A 27,524-nucleotide genomic window follows, 5' to 3' on the forward strand; every position below is an offset into this window, starting at 1 on the left:
CCCCTAACTACTCCTCTAATGAAAAGGCTTGGTTTGAGCAGGAGAGTGGAAGTTACCAGAAAGGAGGATGGTGGAAGTTCTCAGATGGGAGGCTTGCCATCCAGAAGCAATAGCCTCCCGGTTCATAAAGCAGTTTCATCAAGGAAAGCATAGGGGAAAAACTGCATTAGAGACTCTTGCAGGATGGCATTTCTATGTGCCACAACTAACTGCCATCGCTTGAGCCGTTTGTGAGCAATGTTTAACTTGTGCCCAAAACAATCCATGGCAGGGGCCAATACAATGGAAACTGCGTACAGCTTATCACCCACAGAGTTCTGGAAAAGTTGAAAGAATGAACTGGACACTCAAACAGTTGTTAAAGAAGTCTTGCCAAGAAATTCATCTAAGGTGGGATCAGGTGCTGCCCATTGTCCTTCTCCAAGTTAGGTGCACCCCTACTAACTTAACTGGTTATTCGCCCTATGAGATAGTGTTCGGCCTACCACCCCCGATCATAACTCAGATAAAAGGGGATTTAAAAGAAATTGGGGAATTAACCTTAAGAAGGCAAATGCAAGCCTTAGGTGAGGCCATGCAGGAAATACAAGGGTGGGTAAGAGAAAGAATACCTGATAGCCTCACAGATGCAGTACATCCCTTCCAATCTGGAGACTCTGTCTGGGCCAAACGATGGAACCCAACCACTTTAGGGCCTTTATGGGATGGTCCCCATATTGTGATCTTGTCTACCCCCACTGCTGTTAAAGTTGCAGGTATCACACCTTGGATTCATCATGGCCAGCTGAAACCAGCAGCAGCTGCCACCCAGCACCAGTGGACCAGTCACTAAAACCCAGACCACCCGACACAACTGATCCTGCAGCAAAACCAAGCCACTACTGACAAGGACAACTGCCCTGCTCTCATCACACCGGAGGCTGGTTGGTCCACGCACAGCTGAAGCTTGAGGAAACATCGAGCCCTGCTCCAGTCACACAACGGGAAGCTGACTAGTCTACACATGGCCGAAGCCTGAGGAAGTCAATGATAGATAAGTAAATGTGGATTGAATTTACAAACGTAGTTATACTCTTATTTGTACTGATTTTTGCTGTCATGTTATCCTTGCAAATACTGCCAAGCTTGTTGCCCAAAAGGGTGCCCAAACATAGTATAAGTTTAATCATATTAGTAATATTAAAGCCACTGACACTTTCACCTATGGTTATAAAAAGGGACCAGGAAGACTGTCATCATTATATGATAGAAGCCTGGTCTGGAAAATGTGTGACTAAAACTCTGTTATACCAGATCTACTATGAGTGTACAGGGACTCATAGGAACTTTTGTCTACAATCAGACCAGTTATTTTCTCTGTGATCCTGGCAATGGGCAGCCCCAAGTATGTTACGACCCAGAGTTCTTATCCAGTGACTTCTGGTTTCAAGTCCAAATTGGTGAACCCCTAATGTCATCATATACAAACCCTACAAAAACCAGAGTCTGTAAACTTGTAAAGAAAACAAAATTTCCCTTACTCGCATAAAGGGCCTGTGTCCATATATTTTGATGCCTGCAAAGCTTCACATCTCAGTAAACTAATAATATTGGACTGTCTGTAAAAATCTAAGACAAAAAGAGTAAGCAGCAGAGCCACCAAGGACAGACATACCACCACCTGAATAATGGCTCTGCAAAGCTACCCACCAGTATCCCAAGATGAGTACGTACTCACTCAAGAAGAAATAGCTAACTGTGGTGCTCTTTACTAATCTACGTTTTTGTCGAGCACCAAAAGCAGGGAATGAAGAAGGAATTAATGAAATCAAATATAACCTAATAGTAACAGTAATATAAATTTTAAAATCCTCCTAAAGTTGCTGCGAAGTGTGACCCCCCATACCCCTTACACTCAAGTTAAAAGAGAATATTAACAGCCTGTCTTCTCTTTGTGGTCGGTGGACCTTATCTATACTCCCCAACTCCACATTCCTCAAAGTGTATTCCTCAAAAGCCCAGCGAGTTCCTGCTTACCTCCTGCATGGCTGGAGGGTCACAAGACTGATAAGTTTAGGTTGCAAGACATGCTTCTCTCAAGATGTAAGAAATGTTTAATGCTGCCTTCGTTTTTAGCTTCTGTGACTTGCTTCCTGCCTCACATAGTTCCCACCTTAAGATGTTTAAAAGTAGGAAAAGCCCTTTGTTCAGGACTCAGACTTTCTGGACGTGTGCCTGGCTGAGCTGGTGATCACCTTAATTTAATAAACTCTCCTGAGCCTTTTTCAGTCTCTCCGGTCTTTGATTGTCCCATAACATGTCTATAGCCTACCTCAGTAGTGCTATCTTCTCACTTGTTAGGTTGAGCTTGAAGATCTCTCACAGACTCTATTTCTTACGAAAACTCTTCAGGGTTAGAGTAGAAGTTAGGAGTGGAACCTTGTTAGAAATACAAAGGAAAATAGGGCATCTCTCCAAGAATACTAGTGTGAACCATGAAAATTAGAGACAGGTCTTAGTTAATTTAGAAAGTTTATTTTGGCAAGGTTAAGGATGTGCACCCATGACACTGCCTCAGGAGGTCCTGACAACATGTGTCCTGGGTGATCAGAGAACAGTTTTTTTGTTTGTTTGTTTGTTTGTTTGAGACGGAGTCTATTCTAGGGAGACATGAGACATCGATCAGCATATGTAAGATGAACATTGGTTTGTCCCGGAAAACAGGACAACCCAAAATGGGGAGAGGGCTTCCAGGTCATAGGTAGATAAGAGACAAACGGTTGCATTCTTTTAAGTTTCTCATTAGCCTTACCAATGGAGGCAATCAGGTACGGATTTATCTCAGTGAGCAGAGGGGTGACTCTGAATAGAATGAGAGGCAGGTTTGCCTTAATCAGTTCCTAGCTTGACTTTTCCCTTTAGTTTAGTGATTTGGGGCCTAAGATATTTTCCTTTCACACTAGAAATAGTTCACAAAAACAAAAAGCTGAGGAGACAGTGTTGCTTGGTCTCCTTTGGCCTCCTTAGTCAGATGAAATCATGTCACATGTATGTACATCTAAGTGGCATCATTGTCTGGATAAAGAGAAAGGAGAACAGCTGCCTCTCTTGTGAGAGAGAGAGGCACCCAAGTGAGAATTCCAACCCACAGCAGAGTGCACCAGATTTTATAGACAGGCTTGAGGAGGTGGTGTCTGATTTACATAGGGACCACAGATTGGCTGGACCAGCTGTGATGTTTATATAACATGCCCGGAAGGCTGGCTACCCCACCCTAATCTTATTATGCAAATGGACTTTCCATTTGGCCGGAACCTCGTTGTCTGATTCTTACTGTACATGTGGCTGACAAAGAGAAGAAAGAAGAGAGCCACAATTTGAACATGCCTAGTCCCAGGCTCTTGTTGGCACAACTGCCGGTATTCACCTGTGCAAGCTTCTAGCTTGCTGGTATATGTTTGCAGCTCAATTATACAGGTTGCTCTTTGTTAGAAAAGAAAATTATTTGGGGGCTGCTTTTCATTAAAAGGAAAACCTTACCAAGGATGCCCGTACCCTCACTACCTGCCTAAATAATTTATTCTTTACTCCTATATCACATTGAATATGATATAGAGAGGAAGTAAAAACATTTAAGCGATGTGTCTGCTCCCAAGGGACGTTCCCTGTCTGTGAAGCAAACACACCCCAAGGTGGACACAGCGAGGTCCTATAGCCTCGCAGGTAGACCAGAGACAGGATCCTGTCTGGAGTGAAGGAAACTGGGCAGCAGCTCCAGTCCCTGAAATACAGCACAACTAGGATAAGTTATCAGGGCTTTGACATACCTTTCGCCATATTCATAAACGCAAACTGTGTGACTAGTTTACTTTTCCTAAACTATAACTGCCCAATGGGTTCACTTTGCCCACTGCTTAGACAGAGCTGATTTATCAAGACAGGGGAATTGCAATGAAGAAAGAGTAATTCACACAGAGCCGGCTATGCATGAGACCCAAGTCTTATTATTACTCAAATCAGTCTCCCCAAGCATTAGGGGATCAGAGTTCTTAAAGATAATTTGGTGACTAGCGGCTTGGAAAGTGGGAAGTACTGATTGTTCAGGTTGGAGATGGAATCATAGGGGATCGAAGTCCATTTTTCTTGCTGGTTTTTGTTCCTGGGTGGGATGACAGAACTGGTTCAGCCAGATTACTGGTCTGGGTGGCGTGAGCTGCTTGGGCCAGATGACTGGTCTAGGTGGTGTCACTGATTCATCAAGTATGGGGTCTGCATAATATCTCAAGCACTTATCTTAGATTTTGCAATAGTGATGTTATCCCAGGAGCAATTTGGGGAGGTTCAGACTCTTGGAGCCAGAGGCTGCATGACTCATAAACTGTAGTTTCTAATCTTGTAGCTAGTTTGTTGGTCCTGCAAAGGCAGACTGGTTCCCAGGCAAGAAGGGGTGTTTTCAGGAAAAGGCTGTTATCAATTTTGTTTCAGAGTCAAGCCATGAACTGAATTCCTTCCCAAAGTTAGTTTGGCCTAGGCCCCAGGATGAACAAGGACAGGTTAAAGGTTAGAAGCAAGATGGGGTCAGTTAGGTCTGATTTCTTTCACTGTCACAATTTCCTCAGTTATAATTTTGGAAAGGTGATTTCAAAGCAGCCTTATACTTTAAGCCCCGTGACTTCACTATCGTATCAATCCTATGTCAACGAAAAACCCTTTGTTCTTAATACAGAAGAAAAAGAAAATGCTTCCTGTGCTAAATCACTAAATCACAAAATGTTTATTTCAGACTAGGGCAATTCACATAGTCATTAACCACCTCATGCAACTATATCAAACGCCTTTGATTTCTGTCCACATCAAAAGAATAAGATTTTCATTTTAAGTACCCTTTCCTACCTGACTTGCCTTAATATAAATACTTCAATTGTATACAATTAAACACTAATGTATGACAGACTTTGTGTGTAGTCATTTCTTGTTAAATATCTGTCTTACAAATAAATGACCAATGGATTACAATACCAAATACCCAGCAGAAAATGATTATTTAAATAAGCGATCTTCTTATTCAACAGGAAAATGACTTTCTTGATGTGTATGTGTTTTCCTGGGATGATAATTTAGTCATTGAAAAAAGTCACAATATGCTGGAAAGTATAAAAATAAAAAATAACTTCTAATCTCATCAATGAGTTAGAAATACTGCTAATTTTACAGTAGATATCCTACTACTAGGCTTTTGTTCTTTGTCATTGATTTCTAGGTTTTTGAAAAATAAAATTATTTAATATGTACCATGAATTGAATTAATCAACATATTTAAATTTACCTATAGGTAACAACTTTAGTTCTTCTGGAAATGGGTATATAGGGAAAGTAGTAAATTTAATTCTTTCATATTGTTGGTGAAATAAAAGTTGTAACAAAAATGTTGTCTCCACAAAAATTTAGAAAAAATGGAATACTGTTTTATTATTAACAAGAACCAAATACATGCAGATAGGTATTCCACAAATGACTGCAAAATCAGGTTGAAAGTTCACAGAATTTATACATCCTAACACATAAGATCTCTTTATACTGCACTATTTTATTTTTATTTTTGTTGTTTGTTGTTGTTATTGTTGAGAGGAAGTCTCACTCTGTTGCCAAGGATGGAGTGCAGTGGCGCGATCTGGGCTCACTGCAACTTCTACCTCCCAGGTTGAAACGATTATTCTGCCTCAGCCTCTCAAGTAGCTGGGATTATAGGCGTGAGCCACCAGACCCAAACCTGTGCAAGCATTTCTTACTTACACATTAAAATTACATATCCAATATATATAAAATGCAGATGTAGTGTCTTTTCTTATTCATGTTTTATAAAATAGTTTTTTGAGACAGACTCTCACTCTATCACCCAGGCTGAAGTGCAGTGGTGCTATCTTGGCTCACTGCAACCTCTGCCTCCCAGGTTCAAGTGATTTTCCTGCCTCAGCTTCCCTAGTAGCTGGGAGTACAGGCATGTACCACTACACCCGGCTATTTTTTTTTTTTTTTTTGTATTTTTGTAGAGTCGGGGTTTCACTGTGTTGACCAGGCTGGTCTCAAGCTCCTGACTTCAAGTGATCCGCCCACCTCAGTCTCCCAAAGTGCTGGGATTACAGGTGTGAGCCACCTCGCCCAGCATTTACACTGCGCTGTTTTTAGCTGGTTTATATAACATGTTTCCTTAGGATCAATGCCATCCTGTTTTCCCATGACAGAACTGACGACATAATTTGCTGTTACATTCAGAACTTTGCTATACCTTCCTTGTATTCTTCATCCTATGCTCACCTTGGAAATGTAGTAGCTATTTACTTATCTGAAAGAATATTAAAATTTATCTCCCTTGGAGGAAATGGCTACAGACAGGATAGGCACGGGGCTTAAGCTCCCAAAGTGTGAGGAAGCCTGTCTTTCTGGATATTTCCATTTCAAAAGACATGGAATCCAGGCTCCTGAAGACATCTCTGGGTTGTAAAGCTGGCAATGATATTTAACCTCTAGAAAGCTCTATTTATATTCAAAAGGTTAAAGAAAGGACTCTGGCCCACTAGTCTCCAAAGAAACTCTCTAAAAACAAGTTGGGGTCTGGCATGATGGCTCACACCTGTAAGCCCAACACTTTGGGAGGCCGAGGCAGGTGGATCTCCTGAGATTGGGAGTTCAAGACCAGCCTGACCAACAGAGGGAAACCTCATCTCTACTACAAATACAAAATTAGCCGGGTGTGGTAGCTCATGCCTGTAATCCTAGCTACTCAGGAGGCTGAGGCAGGAGAATCACTTGAATCAGGAAGGTGGAGGTTGCAGTGAGCCAAGATCATGCTATTGCACTCCAGCCTGGGCAACAAGAGAGAAAATCCATCTCAAAAAACAACAAGTTGGGAAAGTGGAATCTTTTTTTCTTATAAATATATATACCCTTAAATTATACATAATTCACAAAGATTCAATTTTGCCTAGGGCTATTTTTTGTTTGCCTGATATAAACAATAGATTTTAATGCTTAGAAAAAGCAGGTGATTTCCTAGCAATAGCTCTGTTTTGAAATAACCCTGCCTTACTTTCACTTTCAGTCTCATCAATATTCTCACACACACACACACACACACACACACATGCACAGGTCTTACTCTCTGCTCTCCATTTCTCTCTCTTTCTTCCCCTTTTCCCACCCTCCTCTCTTTTAGAGACAATATGCCATAGCGAATCAATGTGATTTTAATCAAATGGATTTTCAAGTTTGAATCTCACTCAATTACTTGCTACCTTGGTGTGTAGCTCAATGGCTTTAGTTAGACATATTAATTACCCATTTTCTGATTATTTTTCCCCCTTGGACAATGGGGATAATAAACACCCTTTATCTTGAGGTATTTTTATATTTAAAATGGTATGTGTAAAGAATATGGCCTAGAATGGAACTGATGAGGAGAAAACACTGTTTCTGTACACTAAGCAAACACAGAGTATTTTAATGAAGTGATTGACAGGAAGACTTCTTGGGCCCAAATCTTATTTAGTAGCTCCGTAATTGTAACAAATTATTACATTTCTCTTTTAACATTGTGGTAAAAGTATTCCTGATAAGAATACAATGGGATAATCTATGTAAACAAAATGGGTACTGCCTTCATTATCATTAAATGTTAAGTGCCAAGACCTGAGTTAGGTGTTAATAATTCAAACATGTGTAAGACGTGGACATTCCCTCAGAGTACTTACAGTCCTCATTTCTAAACGCAAATAATGAGGTCCATTTTAAAAGAGTCTAATATTCAAGTGAATTGAACCTAAACAATATTATATTAAGCTTTCTCATTCCTGCACTTCTCAACGTGGCCCACAAACATGAGATGAATGTCATTATTTTAAATGATTCAATGAAGTTTTTTTCTTTAAGTAATTGCAAGCTGTCTCTAAGATCTCTTCTAATAATAAAATTGGAAGATTCTGTTTGAGAAATTATGTCAAATCCTCTCACTAGCACAGCTGTCAGCAATTTCTTTTATTGTTGCTAAATCACGGACTGTCATATTACTCTATTTATTCGCAGAGGTTGCGTTGCTTTTTACATGTATAAATACAGGTCTCTAGAAAGTCTGGAAAGCCCCTGACATTAGAGAGGTAAGGTAAAAGTCCAAAGTTCCAGCAAGAAAAAAAGAGGGAGAAAGCAGTGCAGCCAAATTCAGAACTAAAGAGAAGAGAATAAAGACTTGTAACTTTCTCATGGAAGCTGCCTTCTTACCAACTCCGGAGGATCTCTACTCTGGGTAAGACTAGGACTTATAAGGATTTTGTGATTTATAAGGATCCATTAGTTTTCTCTAAGTTGACCATCCCCAAGGTACGCTGCAGTTGAGCCAGCTACAGGATACAAGTCTAGATGAAATCCTGGCCTTAGGTGACTGCATGTACTTTACTGTGCTCTAATTCCTGCTGTGTCAAATTAGGCTTCAGTAGAAGTGGAACAGATATTCAGAGAAGCTAATGTTCTAAGATTGTTATTTCTTTTCTGGCACCATCTTAAATTACCGTTATCTTTAAATATCTGCCTAATAGACTCTGTCACTTTCTTTATTGCCAACATTTATAGCTATAGGTAAATGAAGGTAGGTAACTTGGGAGCTGCAAAAAGAGGCAACACATTATTATAATCGAGGAGCTTATAACATCTTTGTGCCACCACCTTTTCTGAGCCAATGATTGATTGATTCCTATTTTATGGTAGCATAGTATAAGCTATGGAATTGGACAGACCCATACTGTGTTTTCACTCATCTTCCATAGATACCCAATCTTTTTAGTTTCTGGTTTGCCCTTCTTGCTTGCCAGCAGATCCTGTAGGCCATTGCTATAAGAGGAAATGGGTCATGATCACAGAAAAATAAACGGCGTTTTTTCCATCTTCTGTTGAAGTGATGGGAAGACAGATAATTTAATAGAAGCCTCCAGTGGAACAAGTCAGAAGTAACTAACTCTATATGGAAGCAAACCACTCTTTATTATAGGATAAAAATGAAAACTATAGTATCTATCATCTATATTTGCTTGTATCTTAAAGAGATTATATACTTTGTATAATGATCACATAAGTTATAAGGATTGAGACATTCAACTTAAAAACACAAAATTAAAGCATTACTACAAGAAGGCTTTTCACTCCTTTTAACTTTACAAAACTATCAAAATATTTAATTTATCAAGTCCTGGATAAAGATAGCAAGATTACAATTGTGCACATGCTACTCCCTATACGGCAGAGATCAGACAAAAAACAAGCCATGGTTTCTCAAAGAATGTTTCCTGGTGTGACTTCATTACATGAAATAATTAAAAACAATATGCAGACTGATATACATGGAGGTAATAAAGAATCAATCTTAAAATGCAGAGAATTCAAAATCTGGTAACATAATTGAGTCAAAAATCAACAGATAAGTGTCAGGTGCGAGCTATCAGGCTTGCATGAATAATGTGTGAATGCCGATGCACAGTGAAAGGAGAAAGCCATTGGGTAACCTGAGTCCCACAGTCTGACCAGACCCTGCCCACAGAGGGGCTTGGAAGAAATCAGGACCAAGGATGGGTTAGAATGGTATCTATGTTTCAAAATATGCAGATATGTATGACACAATGTTCCCTAGATGAAAATTACTATTACTATACACATGAGCTCAGCGAGCTCAGCTTTGCTCAATCCAAAGATCTAAATGTGAACGTAAAAAGCTTCCAAAGGAAATTTTGTAATTAAGTCAGAAGAGTAAGCAGGGCACCTCAGAAACATTCCATTTTCTGGAAAATGACATACAAGATGAGCTGGTGGGAATGCAGCCTTGTACAACCTTCTGTAGAGGAACTTGGCAATATCTACAAAATTATATACTCTCATCTTTTGACCAAGCAATCCTGTTGGTAGGAATCTATCCTGAAATTACTCCTGTAACAATATAAAAATACACATTGCATAAAGTTACAGAGTTATTCATTGCAGCATTGTTTGTAATTGCAAAATATTTGAGACAATCTAAATGCCCATACATTGAAGAGTGATTGAATAAACTGGGGTATAATCCACATAAAGGAGTAGATAAATGTTAAAAGGATTTTAAAGGCTTTCTATGAACAGATGTGGAGGGATTTCCAAATTTCTATATGATATGATCTTCGTGTTAGAAAATGTGAAAAAGAAAATATGTACATTCTGGTTTGTGAAAAGAAAATCCAAGAAGGGTAAACCAAAAACTAACAAGATTGGGTATCTACGGAGGATGGATTGGAATGTGGTAGAAAGAATAGAAGACCAGTGCAATGGGAGTGGAGTGGTAAGAGGAAGGAAAAGTGACACTTCTCTGACTGTAACTTTTTGAAAAGCTCTGAATTTAAGAACCATGTTGTTTCACAAACTCAAAAAATAAATCATACTTAAAATCAACCAAGAGACCAAGATGTGAGGGAGGCCAAAATGAAACAGAAACAGTAACAAATGTAACTAACTGTTTTACAAACGAATAATTTAATCATACTGAAGAAGGTGAAGGACAAAACTAACCTAAGCAACTTTGAAGTGCAATGTTTTGAGTGTGTATATAAGGCTAAAGACCAAAAGAACTGTACGCTAATAATTTTCTTGTAGTAAGTAAATTTATTTTTCCACAGATTTATTATCAATTTTGATACTACTATATGAATATACTAGGATTGAGCAAGGAAACAAATGTATTACCTATTAGGAGACCAAAGTCTAGCTTATTTAGAGAAAATAGTTTAAAAAGGAAAGTCAGAAGCTTGAATGAGCTCAGATGTGTTGGACTGGAACTGGAAATATCAACAGAATCTCAAGCTTTATTACAGAAATGTACAAATAAAAATAAATACAGATGTGTGCTAGTATACATACATATATTTCTCACATTTGCCCCTGAGTGGGTCTAGAAATAATTAACACACCTAGAGAGATATCTTGGTGTCAAAATACCATTATCCAATGAAAGAAACCAAAGATACTGGGAGAAGTGGTGGATTCTAGGGATAAAGCAGGAAAAATGCAGATGTGTTTTCTAGAATACGTTGTGGAGCCAAAAAGAAAAGAAGCACTGAAAATATGATGGAAGCATGTGAAAAAAGAAAAAAGAAAAAAAAAGGATCCAGCTTGAAGAAGCTCTCAATGATGAAATCTAGGACAAGTTGAGTAACAAAATAAATATTGATTGTAAAATATTGAAACCCTCAGAGTAAAACTAATATCTCTGAGTCTGCATTGATACAAGTAAATGATTAAATGAGCAAACAAAATAAATAAAGAAGGAACAGCCCTTGCTCATGGTAGAACTCCAGTTAATAAATATAGAAAGAATGACTATAATAAAAAATCTATTTAGTCAAACACTACAAAAAGAATCGTCAATAAAAACTAAAAGTAGTGGCTGAAACAACAACAACAACAACAACAACAAAGTATGATGAGATTGTATTTGCATAGTCTCCAAACTGTTTCTCAAAATGGAAATGTTTTAGTGACAAAGTGGCACAAAACTCTTTACAGTGGAGAAATCTGAAATCTGGCAGCAAGCACTTTAACCAAGTGATCAAAGTGAAGGTCGCAGCACCAGAAAAAGTCATGTCAACATCATGAATCTCTTAATACAAGACACTGAAAATGGCAGAACATCACTTCTGTGACATTTGAAAAAAAAAAAAAAATGCATAACTTCAATCAATGAGGAAACATCAGAAAACTCCAAAGTGAAGGATATTCCTCAAAATCAAAGGCCAGTACTATTCTAAAATGTCAAAGACATGAAAGACAAAAAAAGAATAAGGAACTATCAAAGATGCAAGAAAACTACAGAAACATAATGACTAAATGCAATGAGGGATCCTGGATTGGATCGTGAAGCAGAAGGACATTAGTGGGAGACTGGTGAAATGTCAATAAGGAGTGTAAATTAGTTATCATGTTAAAATGTTAAAATCCTGGTTTCAGTAATTGCTCTATGGTTATGTAAAATATTAACATTAGGGGAAGCCAGGGAAATGGTATATGGGCACTCTTCATACCTATCATGCATCTTTTCTATAAGTCTGTTTCAAAATTAAGTTATTTTAAAAGGCAACCAGTGGCCCTGTCTATAGGACAACCTTAAAGGGCCACAGGTCTTCTTAGAAATGCACAAGAAACAATGCTCAAGAATAATAAACAAAAATTTATGCCCTATTGTAGAATTCAGCTCAATTGACTGACCAGACATTACTTTCTGCTTCATTTTTTCCTTGCAGACAAAGGAACGGTCCGAACATGGCATCAGAGATCCACATGCCAGGCCCAGTATGCCTCATTGAAAACACTAAAGGGCATCTGGTGGTAAATCCAGAAGCTCTGGAGATTCTGTCTGCCATTACACAGCCTGTAGCAGTGGTGGCAGTTGTGGGCCTCTACCGCACAGGCAAATCCTACCTGATGAACAAGCTGGCTGGGAAGAACAAAGGTGAGTGGCACCAGCAAAGCATGGATGAACCCCATCTGTCCAGTTACACAGTCAGTCGTGTCCAGTTTGAAGATGAGATGAAAGAAAGTTAGTGTTGGAGATAAATATTGATAGCTAACTTTGAATTCATTAGCATACTCTTTACATTCACTCTGGAGGATTAGAGTCAACTGACTCTTCCCACTTTGCCTTTATCTTCACATTTCATATATAAATAAGGTATTAATAAAAAATTAAATAATGATGCATTATTAAATATTTACTAAAATGTTTATGTAGTAATAGCAAGTTTCCACAGAACTTTAAGATAAAATGAATGTTTCAATACATATTGGATATTCTAATTTCTCTATTTTTTGTAATTAAGGTCACTATTGGTTACAATTTCTCTCTTTTACATGAGGCTGTAGTGTCAGGGACTCAGTGTGGTTTATAAAGCACCAAGCTACCAGTTAGAAGCCTGATGTTAAAGTGTAGTTTGTATGTCTTTCTAACTAAGCCAATCAGTTACTATTTCTACTCTTCATTTTCATCATTCAGGAAATGAATGATTTGACTACCATATCTTGAGTTCCTCTGTCAACTCAAAATAACAACAGATAGTCACTCTCCAAAGAAATGAATATATTCAGGAATAAGTAGGGGATTTGTAAATTCTGGAAATGCATATAACAAATCATAAGTTCGTCTGGAAATGTTAAGGCAGTGAGAAACTTTTAAAGACAAAAAGGAGACATATATGCCAGTTAATGTAAAATGAAAGTTCACTGGTTTACAGGATCATATTGCAGGTGAGGACATGTGCATTGGCTGCTGCTTGAGAGAGTTTTATGGAGAGAACCCTGACTGCAGGGACCCTGATGGCAGCAAGTAAGGCCACTTGCAAGATTGTGGTTAGGACTGGCTATTACTGGAAGTACAGAAGTAGCCTTTGTTGCAAGGTTGTAGTTTGGCAATGTCCTAATGGCAATTTCCACCACAAGAAAGTGTACAGGAAAGCCCTTCCTTCATGAACTCCTGACTCCATTTTGTTAGGGTTTGGCATAAGTGACTCCATTTTGCTTCTGACAACTTTTGCAGTTCCCCCTTTGATCAAGATCTTTCTCTGAAAGCATCTCTGATCAATCATCCTGTAGTTATGCATTATGTGTTCCTCAGTGCTTGGATGCACTTGATTTAGTTGGTTTGTTCCCAAGTCAGTCCCAAGTGATTGGTGACTGGGAGTCAGTTTCAAAACACTTTTAGCCACATTTGAGCAACAAGGATGTTTGGAAGGAGTGGGTTTCAGGCTAATTCTCCCTGGAATTCATTATGAAGTCAATTTTTTCAATTCAACATTTTTGGCATATCCTTTAAGTGCTGAGCCAGCATTATTATCTCAGGAGTGTCATTTCTGCAGAAGTCAGACAGGTAACAGGTACAAAGCTTAAAGAAAATAATGCAAAGCAAAACCAACAGGAGCATAACAAATTCATTTTGGACGATGGTTCTGAACCAAGAGCTCAATTAAACAAATTAAAAGACCATGTGGGACTGGGTAAGATTTGGTATAGGCATTGAGTCTTTTACATAGTTTGGTTAGTGATTCTATTATTTAGTATCTCATGACTTGGTTAAATTAAAGCTGAGAGTGCTAACTCTGTAAAAAGGGATCATTGGTACAATTTGAACAAAAAGTTGTGTTAAGAATATTGCCAAAGTTATTCACTACATGGAAGAAAGCATCTCTTAGATCATGTAAAGATTTGGGATTGGCATGACAGATCCAACATTCCATCAGGTACCCACAGAAGCTGATGATTATGAAATTATAACTATGGCATTATCCTGTCAAATGAAAAAGAAGGCACAAGCAAAGAAAATTTAAGAAGGATAATAGTCTCATTTTTGTAAGTATTGTTCTATCATTCTTAGAAAAAGCTGTCCATGGCATGAAACCATCAACTTCTCATACTGGTTTACACACTAAATGTCTTTGGGTATGGCATGGAGTGGTTCGGTGAACTTTCTGTGTGGCCCAAACACGAGACATGAGATTCATCCCTTGAAATTTACATTGAGTTGTGTAGCTTTAGTGTATAGAGCTTCAGGAACAGAGCAGATTTTTATTTTAGCAATTCCAGGCCAGAAAATTGGGTTGGACGAACCTAGAAGAATTGGAAATTTAGTCCAGGTTGTAGATAAATAATAATAAACTCAAAAGCAATGCATAGGGCTGCAATCTAATAACAGATAAAGTATAGTTTTCCTTTCTTAATAATAAATTTTCTCCTCTAGTCGTTGCAGTTTTTGCCAAGATAAGGCTTGTTTCAGAATAAATTTAACCTCATCAAACAAAGCCTGATTATTTATACAAGTACAGCAAGAATAGTCAAGAGACTCTTTTACGTTTGCTTTGTTGACCCTTTAAGCCAATTAAATAGAGCCCTTTCACATATCTTGTAAGCCAATTAAATAGAGTTCTTTCACATATCTTGGAAGAAAATTATTACATACACAAAACATGCAAACATAAATACACACACAAGCAAAGATCACAGGGTTTTCCACTTTAAAAAATTTAGTCATAACACTGTAAAACATAGAGATTCAAACTCACTTGTTTGTAAAAGGACAGCTAAATCCAAACTATTTTTCTGAAAAAATAGAATAAGTTAAGGTTACTTGCTCAAATGGCTAACCTTTGAGATTTTTCATTTGCCTTTAACTGTTAATTCTGTGGAGGCTGTGGACTAAATTTGGGGTAAACTGCAGTTTCCACAACAGTTTGGTTTTTATTATTATTATTTTTTAAATTTGAGGCTGAGTTTCGCTCTTGTTGCCCAGACTGGAATGCAATGGCGCGATCTCGGCTCACTGCAACCTCCGCCTCCCGGGTTCAAGCGATTCTCCTGCCTGGGATTACAGGAGCCCGCCACCATGCCCGGCTAATTTTTGCGTGTGTGTTTTTAGTAGAGACGGAGTTTCTCCATGTTGGTCAGGCTCCTCTTGAACTCCCGAACTCAGGTGATCCGCCCACCTCAGCCTCCCAAAATGCGGGGATTACAGGTGTGAGCCACCACGCAATGTTATGCAAGGGCCAAGGGAGGCCATGAGTTGTGTTTGGTTGTGGGGCCAGAGGGTAACTGTTCATGAAAATAGTGAGTGTATGAAGATTAAGAAAATCATGCTGCAGTGGAAGATAAGGGAGAGGAAGGCAGGAAGAGAAAGGAGATGCCTGAGGGTCTAAAGCTGAGCCCAAGCCTAAGCCCAAGCTCAAGTCCCGGCATGGCACAATTTTGTGAATTAACTCAGGCTGAGTTGCCTGCAATCTTTGGAATGTCATCTTATACTGGTAATGCTGAGGCAGAGGGCAGTAATTGGTGCTTTGGGATAGGAGAAGGGGCAGTTGCTGAAATACAAACTTAATATCATCCCGAGTTCCTCAATTGCAGCCAAAATAACATGTGTTCAGGCCTTTCGGCAGTATGGCCCCCAGAACTACCAGCTGTAGTGTGGTCCATTCCCAGACAGCAACATGCAAGAATAAGTTTACAATACGCTCAGCCCTTCTGGCTTAAAATCAGGGGCTCAGAGGCTCAGAGGCTGTGACAACTCATGATGCTGAAAATGCCTCCAATGAAAATGAAGTACTAGCTCTCTGCTTCATTAAAAGCTCTTGGAAAGAATATTAAATCTCGAGACAGCAAAATAATTGAATGCACAATACATTTTTCGTGTCTTTGTATCCAATATATTACCTTTGTCTTATTAATAAAAATTATATCTCTCGTTATATACTTCTTGGATGTGAAGTTTTTATTCATACTCTACTGTGAAGGACAAATCTGTCTCTATTTTCCATTTCATTTAGAAATATACCACATTCACTCTTTTTGATGTGAACTTTCCCAGGAAATTTCTCTTGTGCCCATTTAGTTTTATAAGAGTGTCATTTTGTGCTATTACATCAATATCCTGTTTTATTTCCATTATGTTTTTCAAAAACCAAAGAAAACAAGGTTTTTCTTAAAAAGTTTGACATTTTCTCTTGTTAATTCTGTATCCTGATATTTACAGCTGAAGATAAACTATTTTAACTTAAGTGTAAGATGGTTTAGAATAGCAAATGATACAGTCCACTCAGATTTTACAAAAAAAAAACATTTAGCAGGTAGACACTTAATAAACAAAATAAGCACTTGGAGAAAGTTCTTTGAAAACAGACCTAGGGACATCCACCTGCATGCATCTTTTGCACAGATTTTGTTAAGAAAAGGCCAGATCTAAAAATGTATTGTCAAGAAACAAGTAAACCAAAGCATACATCCCTAGGTATTCTAAACAGAGGTTTATGTGGGGTCCATTTAGAGTGACTGATGCAAATACCAGTTGTAGAAGCGTTAATCTAAATCTTTACTCGGCGACAGATTTCCTCTGTGAAGTCTGAGCATTTTGCATTGCCTCCCAAATCTTTTGTCAAGCTCTTTCCATCTTTAATTGTAGCAAAACACGCGGCCTCAATTCTTGCAGCATGGTCAAAAAGTCCCATGTGGCGCAACATCATCACAGAACTGAGCAGGAGGGCTCTGGGATTCGCCATGTCCTTGCCTGCAATGTCCTTGCCTGCAATGTCTAGAGCCGTCCCATGAATCGACTCAAAAATTGCAACCCCATTGGCTCCAATGTTGCCACTTGGCGTCACACCAAGACCTCCGATCAATCCTGCCCACAGGTCACTAAGGATGTCTCCATACAAATTTGGCATAACAACAACATCAAATTGGGAAGAATCTTGTACCATATTCAAACATACTGTATCAAGGTACATCTCATTAAATTTAATATCTGTACAGTTTTCTACAACTTCCCTGCATTTTTGTAGAAAAAGCCCGTCTAACATCCGCATGATGTTGGCTTTGTGCACCGCCGTGACTTTGTTCCGGTGGTTGTTCCGGGCATACTCAAAGGCAAACTCAGCAATGGGCTTGCTCGCCCCCTCGGTGATGAGCTTGATACTCTGCACAACTTCATCAATGATCACATGCTCAATTCCACTGTATTCTCCTTCTGTGTTCTCTCGAATGGTCACAATATTTACATCGGTGTAAGGGGTTTTATAGCCTTAGATAGAGACACATGGCCGGACATTTGTGTAAAGCTCCAATGTTTTGCGCAGCGGCAAATTCATAGATGGGTGACCGGCTGCTATTGGGGTCTTCAATGGGCCTTTCAAGCCCATCTTGTTCTTATCCATGGACTCTTTAGCCTCCGAAGGGATCGTCCACTTTCCTCCAGGTCCTTGAATGGCAGTGACGTTCCACTCCTCCCACTGAATAGGTGCTTAGGCAGCATCAAAAATCTTCATAACTGCAGCTGAAATTTCTGGGGCAATACCATCTCCTGGAATTAAAGTCACTGGCTGAACAACATCAGTAAAACCTCTAGTCACCTGTTTTGGGTTGTGGAATACCCCCAGCAGCAGACAGACCTTGGAGATCCACCCAGGCCCAGCCTTCGCTTCCCCTCCTGGCTCTGCAGAGACCGACCCCTTCCAATTTTAAATTCTCTTCTTAAAATGCAGTTCTTGAAAGTTCATCTGGAATGTCCCACATAATGGCCATTGTAATTCTAAATTACTTTTGGTGTAATTTCCCCATCAATTGAGAAGTGTGCATGAGATGGACCATAAATACAGCTGGCTAGAGTCCCAGAAGAAAGATTATTCTGGCATGCCTTTAAATTTGGGTGTCTTATTTTGTTTCTCATTAATCTCTGAAAAGAAAAAAATAAAATCCTATGAATCTGGTTGGGAATGTCAGAAGTTTGGACTGGTGTTTTGTTTTACAATGTACCCGGTCCAGGGTATTTGTTTTAGTTGGTGGACAATCATTGCCTTTGTTGTCCAACCCATGACCACATTTTCCCTGTTGAATAGAAATTTTCTTAAGTGTGGCAGATGCTCTAATGGTAACCTTGCCTATCCATGGCCCGTTTACCTTCACACAAAATACTTCATCTTCAGAGATTGGAGTCACTCCTTAATGATGGCACTGCCTTAACTGGTTTAAATTGGTCAACCCATGCCTACTGTTTGGTACATTTATTTTTGCTCTTGGCAGATGTTTAGAAGTAAGAAAAGACTCAATTCACCAAAATTTTAAATCAGGCAGGCAGACCAAACAAAATATTAAACCAGGCATGCAGAAGTTAAAAAAAAAAAAAAGAGTACTCACCAGAAGGACAATGTTCTTATCTCATAAAGGGCTTGCCAGAAAAAGCAAAGTCATTTTTAGGCTAAGAAGGGATTCAGGGCTTTTTATTGAGGTGACCTTATCCAAATAAGATCCTGAACCAGACAAAAAGAAGGGATTTTAACCCAAGGGGAGACTCAACACAGTACAAAAGGTCAGATGTGGAAACGAACAGATCAAAGGGCTCAACAAGGGAATACCACTCATGGTTTCAGGGGCTGCTGATCATTCCAAGATGAGCTCACTTTAGATCCCACTTCCGATGCCAGATTATGTCAAGCTAAAGTAACAACAGAGAAAGTAGCTCTCCAAAGAAATGAGTTTATTTAAGAATGAGCAGGGGACCATATGCATACCAATTCAGGTATGCACACTATAATAAATCATAGGTTGGTTGAGACAGTGGGAACTTTAAAGATAAAAAGGAGAAGTACACGCAGGGTGTTTTGAAACAAAAGTTTATTTGTTTACAGGAGCTTACTCACAGGACTTAATATGTGTACTGGCTGTTGCTAAGAGAGAGTCTTCACAGAAGGGACCCTGATTGCAGGGACTCTGATTGCAAGTTAGACCACTTGAAGTTTACAGTTAAGACTGGCTATTACTGGAAAGATGTCCTCAGAATATTAGCCTTTGTTGCGAGGTTGTGGATTGGCAACATCTTCAGTGGCAGTTCCCATCACAGGAAAGTGTGCACGAGAGCTTTTCCTTCATGGTCTGCTGACTTCATTGCATTCAAGTTTGGCATTTTGATGCTGATAACTTTCACACTTTCAGCCTTTAAAATTCTAGAACTCTTTTACTAGTCCGAGGTATAACTTTTTAATTCCTGCAGTATTCTAATACCTCATGGATTTTCTTAAATATTTTGCTGATTTTTGTCATCATCCATGTGAAACACTTCAATGGGTTCCATTACTAACAAACCTGGTCTACTTGGCTACATACTCAGGAGTTCAAATCACAGATTCCTCAACTAAATTTCAAGATTTTATTCTCACTACTCCACTCCTGGAAACCATTTCAACAGACCATACTAGAGTGGATGCTTTATACTGTCCTTTCCATGTCAGAATCTCCTCTGTTTGGATATCCTTCTGTTCAGGTGGCACCTGCATAAGGAAAAAGAGTCACTACATGAAGATGAGCCCAGCACTTGGACCTCTTGTCTCAGCCCTCTCCCTAATTTTACTTATGAATGCATGCTTTTTTCTTCCTCTTGAGCGTTGCATAAAAATACACAGGTGTCTTAGTCTGTGTCTGCCACTAGGACAAAATACATTACACAGGGTAATTTATAAATAATAAAAACTAATTTCTCACAGATCTGGAGGTTGGGAAGTCCAAGATTAAGGCACAAGGTGATTCAATGTCTAGTGAGGGCTTGTTACTCAGAGGGGGTTTCCCATTGTCCCCAAATGGCAGAAGGGACAGAAGGAACAATCAAATTCCCTCAAGGTCTTTATATATATATATATATATATATATATATATATATATATATATATATATATATATATATGTGTGTGTGTGTGTGTGTGTGTGTGTGTGTGTATATATATATATATACACTTTAAGTCCAGGGATATATGTGCAGAACATGCAGGTTTGTTACATAGGTATACACGTGCCATGGTGGTTTGCTGCACCCATCAACCTGTCATCTACATTAGGCATTTCTTCTAATGCTATCCCTCCCCTAGCCCCCAACCCCCAACAGGCCCCGGTGTGTGATGTTCCCCTCCCTGTGTCCATGTGTTCCCATTGTTTGACCCCCACTTATGAGTGAGAACATGTGGTGTTTGGTTTTCTGTTCCTGTGTTAGTTTGCTGAGAATGATGGTTTCCAGCTTCATCCGTGTCCCTGCAAAGGACATGAACTCATCCCTCAAGGCCTTTTATAAGGGCATTAACTTTATTACTGAGGACATGACCTTTCATGACTTAATCACTTCTGACTTCTTTTTTATTTTGAGACGGAGTCTCACTCTGTTGCCAGGCTGGAGTGCAGTGACGCAATCTCGGCTCACTGTAATCTCTCCACCTCCTGAGTTCAAGTGATTCCCTGGCCTCAGCCTCCCAAGTAGCTGGCACTACAGGCGCGCACCACCATGCCCGGCTAATTTTCTGTATTTTAGTAGAGACGAACTTTCACCATGTTGGCCAGGATGGTCTCTATCTCCTGACCTCGTGATTTATCTGCCTCGAACTCCCAAAGTGTTGGGATTACAGGTGTGAGCCATTGCACCCACCCCACTTCTGACTTCTTAATATCATCACCTTGGGGTTTGGTTTCAGACTTCACTGAAGTTCCAACGTATGAATGGGGGATTGGAGGGATTAATGTTCAGACCATAGTAACAGGTTAATAGAGTTTACATTAATTCTGTAATATAACTTATTTGAGCCTATGGTTAGATATGAAGTGAATAGGGGACCCAAGTACCTTCTGAGAAAGTCATTTATATAAATAAAGATTTGATTGATTTCTTTGCTGAAATGGAAGCAACCCATTTCCCCTGCCGAAAACTTACATTCTTATACATTTAACCGGTTTAGGCCTTGTCTGCCTGGATTCTGCTGTCACTATATGTTGTTTCTCCTCTTCCCTTGAAGGCTTCCCTCTGGGCTGCACAGTGAAGTCTGAAACCAAAGGCATCTGGATGTGGTGTGTGCCCCACCCCTCTAAGTCAAACCACACCCTGGTCCTTCTGGACACGGAGGGCCTGGGTGATATGGAAAAGGTAAGACAGAGCCATAGAGAAATCTTCTTTACCCTTTGATTCTCTTTTTATGTTTTTATGCATAATATCAATCCAACTTCTCTGGCCTATTCCTGAATCACAAATCTGATTATGGAAACAAAGCTAAATTTCATTTCTGGGAACTTACTTTCTGGGTAAGCTCAAATATTTTGAAGTATTAGTGATAGATCTTCTTATTTTTAACAGTTGGATGAATTATAAAATTTAATAAATACTTACTGCATAGCAGAAGTCTAGGGCTGTGTGCTAAATACAGAATCCTGAATTTCAAAGCTCTATGCTAATCAGTGAACCAGGTAAATGCTCAGAGCCTAGTGGCGAAGACAACATTGTGATCATTTAGAGTGCTTAGATGCTGGAAGTGAGGGCCTAACCCAATGATACAATTTAGGAGAAAGCTACCTGGAAGACGCTGTAACCGGTGGGATTAATGGGTGCTACTAGTTAACGTGTGTGGGGTTCGTAGGCTTGAAGGTAGAAATCAGGAAAATAGAGTTTCACTGAAATAATCTATTTTTAAATGCATAGAAAAGCACCAGCTAGCCTGGCGCGGTGGCTCACGCCTATAATCCTAGCACTTGGGGAGGCCAAGGCGGGTGGATCATCTGAGGTCAGAAGTTCGAGACCAGCCTGGGCAAAATGGTGAAACCTTATCACTATTAAAAATGCAAAAATTAGCCCAGCGTGGAGGCGGGTGCCTGTAATCCCACCTATTCAGGAAGCTGAGGCAGGAGAATCACTTGGACCCGGGAGGTGGAGGTTGCAGTGAACTGAGATCACGTCACTGCACTCCAGCCTGAGTGACAGAATGAGACTCCGTCTCAAAAAAAAAAAAAAAAAAAAAGAAAAGAAAAGAAAAAAAAAAAAGAAAAAGAAAAGCACCAGCTATACCAGGAACATTTATAAAAGTTTTTGCCCAATTTACAGGGGCAGGCAATGTAAGCATCACTGACTTCTAGAAGAGCATGAGCTAGCCCCAGACAAAAATTTGCAAATTGGATAATTCTAGATAATTTTGCTTTATAGTATTAGGTGCTGTCTTTTCCTATATTTATATTAGTCTGAGTATAAACTGAAAATAGAATTAGTCAGAAACGACAGAGGGATGTTACCACTGACCCCACATAAATACAATATTATGAAAACCTCCATGCACATAAATTAGACAATCTACACAAAATAGACAAATTTGTTGACAAATACACCCTCTCAAGACTTAACTAGGAAGAAATTGAATCCCTGAACAGACAAATGATGAACTCTGAAATTGAGGCATTAATAAATAGCCTACCTACCAAAAAAAAAAAAAAAAAAAACAGCCCAGAAACAGATGGATTCATAGCTGAATTTACCAGATGTACAAAGAAAAGCTGGTAGCATTCTTACTGAAAATATTCCAAAGAATTGAGGAGGAGGCACTCCTCCCTAACTCATTCTATGGGGCCAGCATCATCCTGATACCAAAACCTGGAGAGATACAACAACAAAAGAAGAAAACTTCAGGCCGATATCCTTGATGAACATCAACGCAAAAATGCTCAAAAAAATACAGGCAAACTAAATCCAGCAACCCTTCAAAAAGCTTATCCACCATGACCAAGTAGGCTTTATCCCTGGAATGCAAGAATGGATCAAGATATGCAAATCAATAAATGTGATTCATCCCATAACAGAAATAAAGACAAAAACTACACAATTATCTCAATAGATACAGAAAATGCTTTCAATAAAATTCAAAGTCCATTCATGGTAAAAACTCTCAATAAACTAGGTATTGAAGGAACATAGCTCAAAATGATAAGAGCCATATGTGACAAACCCACAGTCAACATCATACTAAATGGGCAAAAGCTGGAAGCATTCCTATTGAAAACCAGCACAAGACAAGGATGCCCTCTTTCACCACTCCTGTTCAACATAGTATTGGAAGCCTTGGCCAGGACAATCAGGCAAGAGAAAGAAATAAAGGGCATCCAAATAGGAAAAGAGAAAGTCAAACTATCCCTGTTTGCCAACGACATGATTTTATGTCTAGAAAACCCCATAGTCCCAGCCCAAAAGCTTCTTAAGCTGATAAACAACTTCAGCAAAGTCTCAGGATACAAAATCAATATGCAAAAATAACTAACATTCCTATACACCAACCACAGTCAAGCTGAAAGCCAAATTAGGAACAAACTGCCATTCACAATTTCTACTTAGGAATACCGCTAACTAGGGAGGCAAAAGATCTTTCCAAGGAGAACTACACTGCTCCAAGAAATCAGAGATGACACAAATAAAAGGAAAAACATTCCTTTCTCATGGGGAGAAAGAATCAATATTGTTCAAATGACCATACTGCCCAAAAGCAATTTATAGATTCAATGCTATTCCTATTAAACTACCATTGAGATTATTCACAGAATTAGAAAAGAACTGTTTTTCTGAGACGAAATGGATTTCAAAACCACAATGAGATACCATCTCACACCAGTTAGAATGGTAATCATTAAAAAGTCAGGAAACAACAGGTACTGGAGAGGATGTGGAGAAATAGGAACACTTTTACACTGTTGATGCGATTGTAAACCAGTTCAACCACTATGGAAAATAGTATGGCGATTCCTCAAGGATCTAGAACTAGAAGTACCATTTGACCCAGCCATCCCATTACTGGGTATATACCCAAAGGATTATAAATCATGCTGCTATAAAGACACATGCACACGTATGTTCACTGCGGCACTATTCACAATAGCAAAGACTTGGAATCAACCCAAATGTCCATCAGTGACAGACTGGACTAAGAAAACGTGGCACATATACACCATGGAATACTATGCAGCCATAAAAAATGATGTGTTTGTGTCCTTTGTAGGGACATGGATGTAGCTGGAAACCATCATTCTCAGCAAACTATAGCAAGAACAGAAAACCAAACACCGCATGTTCTCACTCATAGGTGGGAACTGAACAATGAGATCACTTGGACTCGGGAAGGGGAACATCACACACCGGGGGCCTATTATGGGGTGTGGGGGAGGGATTGCATTGAGAGTTATACCTGATGTAAATGACGAGTTGATAGGTGCTGATGAGTTGATGGGTGCAGCACACCAACATGGCACAAGTATACATATGTAACAAACCTGCACATTATGCACATGTACCCTAGAACTTAAAGTATAATAATAAAAAAATTAAAAACAAAATAAAATTTTTTTTAAAAACCTGTTTTTAAAAAATTCATATGGAACCGAAAAAGAACTCAGGCAAAAAATAGCCAAGGCAATTCTAAGCAAAAAGAACAAAGCTGGAGGCATCATGCTACCCGACATCCAACTATACTACAGGGCTACAGTAACCAAAATACATGGAACTGGTACCAAAACAGACACATAGACCAATGGAACAGAACAGATAACCCAGAATTTAAGACTGCACACCTACAACTATCTGATTTTTGACAAACCTGGAAAAAAAAAACCAAAAAAACAAAAAAACAAGCAATGGGGAAAGGATTCCCTATTCAATAAATAGTGCTGGGATAACAGGTTAGCCATATGCAGAAGATTGAAATTGGACCCCTTCCTTTGACCATATACAAAAGTTAACTCAAGATGGATTAAAGACTTAAATATACAACCCAAAACTATAAAAACCTTGGAAAACCATCTTGACCATATCATTCAGGACATAGGCATGGGCAAAGATGTCACGATGAAGATGCCAAAAAAGCAATTGTAACAAAAGCAAAAATTGACAAATGGGAACTAACTAAACTAAAGAGCTTCTGCACGGCAAAAGAAACCATCAACCGAGTATACAGACAACCTAAAGAATGGGAGAAAATGTTTGCAAACTCTGCTTCTGACAAAGGTCTAATATCCAGCATCTTTAAGGAACTTAAATTCACAAAAATAAAAATAAAAAGTGGGCAAAGGACATAAACAGACACTTTTCAAAAGAAGACATACATGCAGCCAACAATCATATGAAAAAAAAGCTTAATATCACTGACCATTAGAGAAATGCAAATCAAAACCACAATACTATCATGATCACACCAGTCAGAATGGCTAGTATCAAAAAGTCAAAAAATAACAGATGCTGGCTAGGTTGTGGAGAAATAGAAACACTTATCCATTGTTGGTGGGAGTGTAAATTAGTTAAACCATTGTTGGAGACAGTGTGGCAACTCCTCAAAGACCTAAAGACAGAACTACCATTTGACCCAGCAATGCCATTACTGGATATATACCTAAAGGACTATAAATTGCTCTATTATAAAGACACATGCACGTGAATATTCGTTATGGTGCAATAACAACGACATGGCATCAACCTAAAGTCCCATAAATGATAGACTAGATAAAGAAAATGTGGTACATATACACTATGGAATACTATGCAACCATAAAAGAAGAACAAGATCATTTGCAGGGTATGGATGGAGCCAGAGGCCATTACCCTTAGCAAATAGATGCAGGAACAGAAAACCAAATACATGTTCTCACTTACAAGTGGGAGCTAAATGATGAGAACACATGGACACATAGAGGGAAACAACACACATTGGAGCCTATCAGAAGGTGGACAATGGGAGGAGGGAAAAGATCAGGAAAAATAGCTAATAGGTACTTGGCTAAACACCTGGGTGATAAAATAACATATGCAACAAACCCCCATGACACAAGTTTACCTATGTAACAAACCCCTGTTTTGCAGTATGAAAGCCAAAACAAACTAATTCTATTTTTTTCAAAATAAATTTTTTAAGTGTTGTTTTTAAGCATTTGGAAAGGAAAGAAAGAAGCCTTTATTGTGATCAAATTAATTCTTTTTTATCCCCTCAATTTCTGCTTTTATTTATTTACTAAATACATATAGCACTATGTGTCAGGCACTATTCTAAGCACTCTATAAATAATAACATGTTTAATCATACAATGACCCTATAAAACATGTACTATTATTATCCCTACTTGTCATATGAGGACACCAAGTAGAGAGAGGTCGAGTAACTTGCCCATGGTCACACAGTTACCAATGGTCAAGCTGGAATTTCAGCCAGGCATCCCATCTGTGAAATCTGTGTTCTTCCCTTTGCTTCCTCCCTAAGTGAAAATTAATCTCATTTTAAAATCTTCACAGATGAGGAAGTTAAGTTATATTTTTTTCATTTTTTTATTATACCTTAAGTTCTAGGGTACATGTGCACAACGTGTAGGTTTGTTACATATGTATACATGTGCCATGTTGGTGTGCTGCACCCATTAACTTGTCATTTACATTAGGCATAACTCCTAATGCTATCAATCCCCCCTCCCCCCATCCCATGACAGGCCCCAGTGTGTGATGTTCCCCACCCTGTGTCCAAGTGTTCTCATTGTTCAATTCCCTCCTATGAGTGAGAACATGCAGTGTTTGGTTTTCTGTCCTTGCAATAGTTGGCTGAGAATGATGGTTTCCAGCTTCATCCATGTCCCTGAAAAGGACATGAACTCATCCTTTTTTATGGCCGCATAGTATTCCATGGTGTATATGTGCCACATTTTCTTAATGCAGTCTATCATTAATGGACATTTGGGTTGGTTCCAAGTCTTTGCTATTGTGAATAGTGCCACAATGAACATACGTGTGCATGTGTCTTTACAGCAGCATGATTTATAATCCTTTGGGTACATACCCAGTAATGGGATGGCTGGGTCAAATGGTATTTCTAGTTCTAGATCCTTGAGGAACCACCACACTGTCTTCCACAATGGTTGAACTAGTTTATATTCCCACCAACGGTGTAAAAGTGTTCCTGTTTCTCCACATCCTCTCCAGCACCTGTTGTTTCCTGACTTTTTAATGATCACCATTCTAACTGGTGTGAGATGGTATCTCATTGTGGTTTTGATTTGCATTTCTCTGATGGCCAGTGATGGTGAACATTTTTTCATGTGTCTGTTGGCTGCATAAATGTCTTCTTTTGAGAAGTGTCTGTTCATATCCTTTGAACACTTTTTGATGAAGTTGTTTGATTTTTTTCTTGTAAATTTATTTAAGT

The 27,524-nt window shown here is 38.9% G+C and overlaps 2 protein-coding genes across 2 annotated transcripts in view; one reads left to right on the top strand and one right to left on the bottom strand.

The window, feature by feature from the left end:
- Positions 1-8,119: 8,119 nt before the first annotated feature.
- LOC105482816 (guanylate binding protein 7) overlaps positions 8,120-27,524 on the top strand; it is a 46,725-nt gene continuing 27,320 nt past the window's right edge. The window contains exons 1-3 of the mRNA XM_011743164.2: positions 8,120-8,275; positions 12,282-12,490; positions 21,339-21,466. Of these exons, the coding sequence (XP_011741466.2) occupies positions 8,232-8,275; positions 12,282-12,490; positions 21,339-21,466 (381 nt within the window). The 5' untranslated portion in view covers positions 8,120-8,231. The remainder of the gene's footprint in view (positions 8,276-12,281; positions 12,491-21,338; positions 21,467-27,524) is intronic.
- On the bottom strand, positions 16,857-17,885 carry LOC105482815 (isocitrate dehydrogenase [NAD] subunit alpha, mitochondrial-like). Its single transcript, XM_071071752.1, has one exon. It carries the CDS (start codon positions 17,376-17,378, stop codon positions 16,878-16,880), a length of 501 nt encoding a protein of 166 aa, XP_070927853.1. The 5' UTR covers positions 17,379-17,885; the 3' UTR covers positions 16,857-16,877.

The sequence above is a fragment of the Macaca nemestrina genome, chromosome 1, assembly GCF_043159975.1.
Source record: "Macaca nemestrina isolate mMacNem1 chromosome 1, mMacNem.hap1, whole genome shotgun sequence".
Classification (NCBI taxonomy): Eukaryota; Metazoa; Chordata; class Mammalia; order Primates; family Cercopithecidae; genus Macaca; species Macaca nemestrina.